The sequence below is a fragment of the Erigeron canadensis genome, chromosome 9 (assembly GCF_010389155.1).
Source record: "Erigeron canadensis isolate Cc75 chromosome 9, C_canadensis_v1, whole genome shotgun sequence".
Taxonomy (NCBI): Eukaryota; Viridiplantae; Streptophyta; class Magnoliopsida; order Asterales; family Asteraceae; genus Erigeron; species Erigeron canadensis.
Genome location: NC_057769.1, coordinates 27,360,747 through 27,370,095, shown reverse-complemented (window position 1 = coordinate 27,370,095; position 9,349 = coordinate 27,360,747). Strand labels below are relative to the sequence as shown.

Genomic DNA, 9,349 nt, shown 5'->3' with positions numbered 1-9,349 from the left:
GTTGAGAATATTTGATTAATCGTTACACAATCTACATGGTTAAAATCATTCAAAAATAAGTCACAAATTGTTCAAAAATTGGTTTCAAGTACTTTTGGGCTCAAAAAATGGCACTTTGAACTATTCTTTTTCTAAAGTCACTTTTAAGGTCTGTCCTATAAACAATTATATTTATGTATGTATAATTCTAAACATATATTTCAAATTGGGAGATTTACATATATATCTCATTTTTAAAATATAATTACATATCTATCCAAAGATGCTTTAGAAGCATTGTATTTATGCATTAAAAACTTACACTTTGGATAAATATGTAATTATGTCTCTTAAATAGGATATATATATATGTAAATTTTCCTTTCAAATTTTATAAATTTTACCTACTTTAAAAAAGATCGCAATACAAGTACTCCTAATTAATGGGAATACTCTTTTCAAGGTCCCTAACCCAAGACCCCAACCAATCTGACTTCAAGTTATGATTTTTGCAACCTTGCCCAAAAGTACACATAGGTGTCGCATCATAATAGATGACAGCAAAACCCGAAAAGAAGGTAAACACTTTACCCTTTTACGGCTTTTACATCTTCCTGGCCGGAGGTCCTTATGGAAGCTGTCTCTCTACTTTCGGGTAGAGGTAAGATTGTCTACAGTTCACCTCCCCCATATCCCACTCAGGGATTGGATACAGTTGTTGTTGTAAGGTAAGAAGAGACCTTACACATAAATGGTATCATGTTACAAACTTACAATATCATACTCAGTGCACAAATAAAATCAAACTATAATTACTCAAAGGTCCCAAAGGGTTTATACACATTTGCACTCACAAAAGAAATGAAGATACACACAAAAATAACTCAAAGATATGATAATATACATCGTCTCACAATCAAATTTCAACATCAAGAACACAATACAAGAAAACAAAAAACAGTTTAAGTGGCGCCATGGGTCATCTGCCTTTACAGGAACTGAATGGCTGCACAAGTGTTGCATAAGATGATATCCTGCTTTTTTCTTTTTACAGCTTGGGTTTGACAATTACGACCATGATACATCTTCTAAAAGTTGCATGTTGTATCAACGTATGACTTCTGCAGCGAATCAGTATTTCAAACACATGTTAATGTAAGTAATACATGCGCCACTCAAGGACCAGGAGCTAACTACAACAGTCGTTATTAACAATATTAAAGTTCAAGTTATGATTATTTAACAGGTAAAAACAAAATAATTTGATGATATGCACTATTAAGCCCGGTTGTAATACTGCACTGTTCAATATGACATGGTGCTTAAAATTGCATGAAACCATCACTTGATGTTTTTTATCAAATAGATGAAACAGAAAAAGAAAAGCCAGATGTCATTTTTGGAGTGGCCATCATGAGTCCGTGTGATTGGCTCCTATTCCTCACGAATTTTATGTCCAAACTGGGGAATTCATGAAAACTAGTCCATATTAAGAACTAACCTCTTGAATTTGTCTAAGTAGGTAATTTTCCCTATAAAATACCTAAAGTGTGAATATAAATATACAGCTTAATGACTCAACAGCATATCATAGGTTTTGAGTTAGCGTCCTTTTCGAGATCATTAGTACAAGTACTAAATGTTGGTTGTATGTTGTCTTAGGCCCGGTTAGGCTGCCAAGTCCAGAAGCTTCTAATAGGCAGTAGGCCTTATTTGCTAGGGACAACCAGCCTTAATTGAATTAGGCCCAGTTTTGTTAAGCTACTTGGTGAACAAGTTTAGCAAAGGGAACCCTAACTTGTGTAGCCTATAAATATATCTCTTGTACACGTATTTTTTGGTGGGATTCAATAAAGAAAAACCAGTTGCCCCTATGGATTAGTTCACACAGTTTAATGTGAGATACCACGTTAAACCTCGTGTCCTTCCTTCTTGTTCTTTTCTGGTTCTTAATTGTGTGTGTGCAGTTTATTCCTTACAAGTGGTATAAGAGCAGGTTGCATACAGATCACACAACAACCCCATAGTCACCAGCAAAGTCGTCACCCAGATTAGGGTTCCGACCGGCCTCCACCCAGATTAGGATTCCAGCCCATATCAACCATCACAACCGCCGCCAGCCAGAACAACAGTCGTCTATCAGTTTTCTTATTAGGGTTCTGTCACCGTCGCAAAGATTTACAATTAGGGTTCCGGTGAAGCTGATTTGGACAGAATCAAGTCTGAATTGGGCAGTTTAGGGTTCCGGCAAAATTGTTTTGGGCAGTTTCGGGTCTATTTGGGCAGATCAGGGTTCAGTGGGCAGATTAGGGCTTAAATTGGCAGATTGAGGGTTTTTTGGGGGGTTCTTGAAGTAGCAGAAGGAGGCACTAGGTTCCGGGAGTATGTTTAACAGCAGAAAAACAGAGACGGTTCACAGCAGGGGGCTGTTTCAGAGATGTTTTTTGCAGGACTGTTTTGATTAGGTATCTTCAAACCAAGTTTTGTTTTTTCTTTTGTGCCTAGTATAAGAACGGAAAAGCAAGACAGCTTGTTCTTGAGGCATAAGTTAATCCAACCAGAGCAGAATAAGCAGACAGAAAATTCATCAAGCAGGAGGCTTTGAACTAGGTCACGCTTAGCTAGAACAAAAAGGGACAGAAGCAGGAGGCTCAGTTGCTGTTTCTTTATTATTTGGTTGGTGGTTGTTGAGAGAGAATTTTTGGGTAGTGAAGATCAGATCAAAATTTTTAGCACGGTGTGCTGATGTTGAGTTCTTTGTGGGCCTTGATTGGCTTGTTCATGATAAGAGGAGACCGTTGTGTTGCATGAAAAACAGGCAGTAAGGATCCGTTAAAGCAGTTGGCTTTGGATTCGTCTCGTTTAGCAAGGTGAAAGAAAACATTAGAAGCAGGTGGCTCGTTTTCAGGTCGATGGAGATACTTCTTTGAACAAGCATAATCAGATGAGGTTGGGCATTTTAGGAATCAATGTCCGGAAATAACAAAGAACTGAACACTACAAAAGACTACAACTCAAACAAGGTGTTGATTGCAGAGTAGAGACTAGAGAGTAGTGGGGATTCCTGGGTCGTGCATTTCAGTGCTTCATTTAATGCTACCCACAGCAGTGAAGCAATACGGAATCTGAAAGTTGGGGATTTTGAAATGGTAAGACCGGCGAACATGAATTTCTTGATGTGTAGGGCATGGTTGACATAGATTTGAAGACTCCAGTCGGTTCATGGACTTTGAAGGATGTCCAGATTATTCCAAGTCTGAGAAAGCAGTTGATTTTATCGGGCAGTTGGACAAGGTCATAAGGCTAAGTTTGGGAACGGGAAGTGGAAGATATTCAAGGGAAATCTAGTCGTGGCTCGAGCTAAGAAACGGGGTTCGCGTTATATGGTCAGTTTACTGTCTGAGGGAATGACCATCCCAGTTCAGAAGAAAAACAAAATCCAGTTCACAGAATCTCGTGGGCAGAAGAAGGTTTGCTTTGCAGATGGCAAACCCAGAGCTACAGGTCAGATTCAGGTTGAACGTGCTAGGAAAGGTTCAGAAAAACCAGGGATTTTTTGACAGTGGGAGCATAGGTGTTATGTTTCAGTCAGAGCTTCCAGACAGTGGGTTAAGTGAGCCAGTATTCCAGCTGTTAAAGTCTCTCCAGTTTATTATCTGCTTTCAAGGAGAGTGTTTGTTCTCAGGATTTCTCAGGATCTAGCAGTTCGTTTCAGTGGGAGCCGGTAGACACAGAGAATGAGTCGGGCAGAGATAGCCATGACTGATGAGTTGAAACTCTATGGAGTTTCAGCAGGCCTTCAGGTGAACTGATGAGAAAGCCCGAGGGCAACTAGGCGGATTGAATCACAGATGTACAGAAGAGATCAAAGATGGTTCAATTTGAGTTCCGAAGACACCAAGTGGGAGATTGTTGGTTGCATGTTGTCTTAGGCCCAGTTAGGCTGCCAATTCCAGAAGCTTCTAATAGGCAGTAGGCCTTATTTGCTAGGGACAACCAACCTTAATTGAATTAGGCCCAGTTTTGTTAAGCTACTTGGTGAACAAGTTTAGCAAAGGGAACCCTAATTTGTGTAGCCTATAAATATATCTCTTGTACACGTATTTTTTGGTGGGATTCAATAAAGAAAAACCAGTTGCCCCCGTGGATTAGTTCACACAGTTTAGTGTGAGATACCACGTTAAATCTCGTGTCCTTCCTTCTTGTTCTTTTCTGGTTCTTAATTGTGTGTGTGTGTGCAGTTTATTCCTTACACTAAAATGATAGGTTTAACAAATAGCCTGTCATTATGGCTTAGTTGAATGTTTTCCTAGTGATGCACATCCTTTACATTCACAAGTTAACAATCAAAAGTGTAGGCAATACATCGACAGAGTTCGGACTGAAATATGAATTAAGGAGTGGAGCACCACATAGTATATGCTAATTAACTGATGTTTACCACATATGTAAATGTGTGGTACACAAGACTATTGAGTTTTTTCGCAGCACTAACATAACAGTCCATGTAAAATCTGTAGTAAATATGCTCACTAAGTTCTGCACTTCAATTTTTTTTGATCCGGTTGCAACTAAGCTTGTACATTTTGCAATGAACAATAATTATAACAATGAATAGATTTTTAAAAAAAATTATTTTTCAGTGTAGCTAGACTGTAAAGCCCAATTGGTATGTATACAGTCATAATTCCTGAAAATGTCAATTTAAAATGCTATGTATTCTACTCAACACATATTCGATATGACTTGACATGCATCAGTAGAGCTTGCCGAGGTGATCTTTCACAAGTAATTTTTAAAGATGGCAATTGGGTAAGTAGTCAAAATGAGCAATTTTGATGTGCAAGTGATAACAGGCTGGCTGAGGGTGGCCATAACTTTTCATTCAGTTTTTGAAACTTTGTAAGTAGTTAATGCATCACATACAATTACAAAGTATACATTACCAAAATAAAAAGAAATTATTCAGGACATTGTAAGCATTTTAATACATGTTAGGTAGCACTTACCAAAATCAACCCCTTTATTTATAGCTAGCTATTTCTGTTTTACTTGCTTGGGCCACTAAAAAAAACACGAACTGATGTGTTTCAATAAAAATGTGTCAAAATTCAGAAATTGACACCTTTAGTACTTCTATTCTTTTACAACTATTAACAAAGTTGTTAGCTAATCAAGAGTAACATCTTGCATGCAGATCGAAGTGTTTAAAAAAGCATGTTTGTAAAGATAAGGGAGATCACAAAGACATTACCTCTTGTGGAATGTTTGTTACTCATCATTCTTCCATTCACCATCATTGTTGCTCATCTCTTTTCTATCGTCGATTCCTTTTTCACTATCAGTCTCCCATTCAGATTCATCAGTTCCTTGCCCATACACATCGCCAACGTCAGCATCTGAATCGATACCCCCATGTTTAATAGCAGCCTCCCTAAACAGCCAAGCAGCACGCATCTGCTTCTTGACCAACCGCTCTGCATAATCAGGCACTTTATTCTGCCTGGAAGACAAATCAGGATCTGTCGATTGAGAGCACTCATTTATAAATAAAATAGCATCCAATAAGCTCTCTTTAGCCAAACCAAGCATATCATAAGCTTGGGCTCTTCTCCATAAACTTTTAGCATGTCGATTAACTGGATTATGAAGACATAGTGCACGAGTTGCATCACTTATAGCACCCAATGGTTGTTGCAATAAAAGATAACATTGGGCTCGATTGCTGTACAGCACAACTCTTTCTTTCTTAGATCTTACTGGACACAATGCTAGTGCTTCTGAATATTTTGATGCAGCTCCAGAGATATTTCCTGATGAAAATAGAGAATTTCCTTCTAGTTTTACTACCAGAGCCGCAGCTTGCTTTATATGAAGATCCTCTTTAGGCATACTCTTTTCCCACTTGAATCGCTCTCTCGAATGCAATATTTCTTCAACATCTTCTTTTGTTCGGTTACTGACAGAATTGCGACCGGTTCCATGTGATTGAATACATTCTTGAAGAACACTGAGAATGGAATCTCCAAGCTTTTTGTGATCTCCAAGAGTTGAGATCTCTGCCAGGTCCAGAACTGCAGATGCTGCCTTGTCTATGACCTACAAAACATATAATTGTACTCTGTTATATCATTTTACAGTATCATGAGTTAGAAATCAAATGTTTACAGACCCATTAGTTGCTCCAACTTGGTACAGGGTGGGGGTTGACTTTCATTTTCAAAGGAACTACAAACAATATTTTGAAACTAGTTGGTTAAAAGATGAACAGTGTGTTGTGTTATTATTAAGTTATTGTGTGTGTGTATACATGCCCTGAAGATTAGGGCAGGATAAAGGCCCTTGGAAAGTATGGATGGTGCTACCAGTGTGTGATTCTTTACATCCCTCATGCATGCTTAGAACATCATATGCGAATACCTGACTATATACAATTTGACTTCGGTTTTCTGTCTGTGAGAAGATTCAAGGAAACCGAAAATTATATACTTGAGTGTATTATTGGGGACTCAAAGAGAATTGATTTAATTCCCTTCCTTTTCTAGGGACAAACTGATGTATATAAATATGCATATTGTTCTGTACATAACAAGTATAACATACAATAATATTTACGATCTCACTATCCAGGTTATTTTCAAAAGTCAACCGAGACCAACAGTCGAATTGACACCTAGAATGATAGATAAGGGTTGAAAGTGACTTTTTTGGTCCGTCCTAAAAAATTATGGTGGTGTTTATCCTTAAGCAAGTCTTGTAAGCAACAGTAATGGATTCACAAAAGAATATTCAATCCTTGAGATATCAAGGGAGCATATATAGCACACTCCCAATCTGAGATACTTGAGATTCTTCTTATCTAATTCTTATAAGTATGAGAAATTGTGTACATGTGAGTTCCTTTTTCATATTACTACAGAAAGATGATGTTCCGAATCTATAGGTTTTTTCAACCTTTTAGCAAGCAGACATAATCTTCTAATATTACGTTGTTCCTTCCATTTACTACACTACTACTAAACAGTAACTGGTAAATCAAAACAATTAAAACGAAAAAATTCCCAGAATGTTCAGTAAGTATATATCATGACTGCAATCAGGTAGATAGATAAACTGGATTATAGATTCAAAGTCTATGTCTCATAAGATTATCCTACAAACCAGCATCTAACATTTTGGAGAATGGGGAAAGGAATAGAATTTACATAAATAACTTGTTCAGTGTATTAATCTATAAGATATTACCTTATGGAAGGTATTCGGGTCTTGGAGCAACCACAGAAGACAATCAATTGCCATATATTGCCAATCATCTGATGAGCGTGCGATATTACATAATGCCTCAATCACACCAGGGCAACTACTAACGGGTCCTCTTCCAAACTTATGATGACAAATTGTTCTTAATAGGCCGATACCAGCAGGTGAATTTTCATTTACTAGTCCACCCCACATACCAGGAAGTTTTACAAGAAATTCTGGTTTGCATATAGTAGAAAGAAACTCGGGTTTAAAAGCAAAACAATTTATAAGTTGGAGAGACCAACACTGTAATTGACTAGCCCATTCCTCGGCTTTCCTCGATTCCATCTCTACACCACCCATACCACGTGTAAGAAGATCACAGTGGTAACTAACCCTTCTATCGGCATACTGATAAAAGTGAGAATAGACAATTTCAAGAGAACTCATCGCTAACTGGATACAAAGCTCAAGAATCTCTCCATGACTTGCTACAGCAGGAAAAGTGCTAGCATATGTAGCCAAGTGTCCTAAAGCTCGTACAGCAACTCTTTGTTCAACCCAAGTCAACTTACCCCGTAAAAGTTCAACCAAAGGCGGGATTACCCCGGCATTTACGGCAGTTTCAGCAAAATCTTCCATGTTCATGGTATAAGATCCAATTATATGTGCAGCATAGTAAGGAATGTAAATATTCTGATCATGAGCCAACCAACGGCGATTCTTTAAGCCTTTCCAAATGAGCGACGCCATGCATTCAAATATACCCAACTCAATAAACTCAGGATCATTAGGATGTGCCATAGCTGTATTCCAAAGACCACTTATAGGAAGAACTTGACCATCATCATCTTGTGCAGGGAGCTCTCGGAAAAATTTCATGATGCTGGCTCTCCGCTTGTTAGGGTTCCCTTCTTTCATTACACAAAAAAAGCATCCGGGATATGGGCAGTCCGGCATATGTTTTTCCATGCTCGTATTGTCTATCGTTTTAAAAAACTAATAACAATGAAGCCAGTCTTCTCATAAACCCCCAAATGTACACTGCGTTAAGAAAAGTTCAAAAATTTATCTCTAAGTTTTTGTAGCACTATGCAAAAACATCTAATTACAGTAAAATCTAATTACAAGGTCAGTCACCGATACGAGTCAAGTAACCACTGAGTTATCGCTACATGGTCCACAAGTTGGTCAAAAATCGGTTTGAAGTAATTAAACAGTTGTTAATGTTTATACATTTTATATACATATATATGTGCTTCTAGGGTCCTATGAAAAATTCCTATGGTCCTGAGAACATGTGATACATATAATTTCGAAATTTTTAAATATTGAAAATTACAAAACGAGTACTCTCCGCCCAGGCCAATTACCTAGTCAGGGCATGTGCCGTCGCACCTCTCGCAAATCCGAAACATCAAAAAGATACATCATTTAAAGTTTAAGATCCTAAAACAAAGCAAACTGAATTCTTTTATATATAAAAGTAACTAAATTTAAACACCAACATAATGTTTAAAAAAGAAAGAAAGAAAGAAAAAATAAACCACTTTCTAATGTAAATTAACACAAAAAAATAAACAATAAATTCATAAATCTAGAAAAACCAAAAAACATCATTAAACCTAAAGAAGGAAACATGGAATCAACTAAACATATAATCAAGAACATTTTTAAGTACTAAATAGAAAAAAGATAAGTTCGTAACAGTAGTACCATCAGAGTATATTGTATCACGGCGGCGCAATTGAAGAAAAAAGGTGGCTGGCGATCACGGTGAGAGACGAGTGAAGGATTTACTGACAGTGGATGTACTACTGACTTTGAGGGATTATGGACAAGTGAAGTGATGGGTTTTTTTTATTGTTTTATTGCACTGATTTATTAGTTTTAATTTTCTTTTTTAAAAAGCTAGATTTAGGGCCTAAGTTAATGGTTTAGTACATTTTTATATTCAAACCAAAATATGTTATTGTTTATGTATATATATAAAAAAAAAAATGTGCATAAAAGGTTGTACAATTCTATATTAAATGTCGGCCCCTGATTTTTATGGTAAGTCTACAACTAATTAATACATTGTAACGAAAGCCTTTAAGGCTTTATTTAACAAACCCAAAAAAAAATT

The 9,349-nt window shown here is 37.1% G+C and overlaps 1 protein-coding gene across 1 annotated transcript; it reads right to left on the bottom strand.

The window, feature by feature from the left end:
• Nucleotides 1-767: 767 nt before the first annotated feature.
• Nucleotides 768-9,089, bottom strand: LOC122581963. Its single transcript, XM_043754295.1, has 4 exons — nucleotides 8,938-9,089; nucleotides 7,225-8,265; nucleotides 5,234-6,078; nucleotides 768-1,100 (listed from the first exon to the last, which is right to left on the bottom strand). The coding sequence occupies exons 2-3, from the start codon at nucleotides 8,191-8,193 to the stop codon at nucleotides 5,251-5,253; spliced, it is 1,797 nt and encodes a 598-aa protein (XP_043610230.1). The 5' UTR covers nucleotides 8,194-8,265; nucleotides 8,938-9,089; the 3' UTR covers nucleotides 768-1,100; nucleotides 5,234-5,250.
• Between the last annotated feature and the right edge of the window lie 260 nt (nucleotides 9,090-9,349).

What these genes read in the sequence shown, in the direction of transcription:
- LOC122581963 (XM_043754295.1), bottom strand. Translation starts at nt 8,193, where the DNA reads ATGGAAAAACATATGCCGGACTGCCCATATCCCGGATGCTTTTTTTGT. An exon ending in ACCCGAATACCTTCCATAAG is followed by an intron (nt 6,079 to 7,224) that starts GTAATATCTTAT and finishes TATGTTTTGTAG; the next exon opens with GTCATAGACAAGGCAGCATC.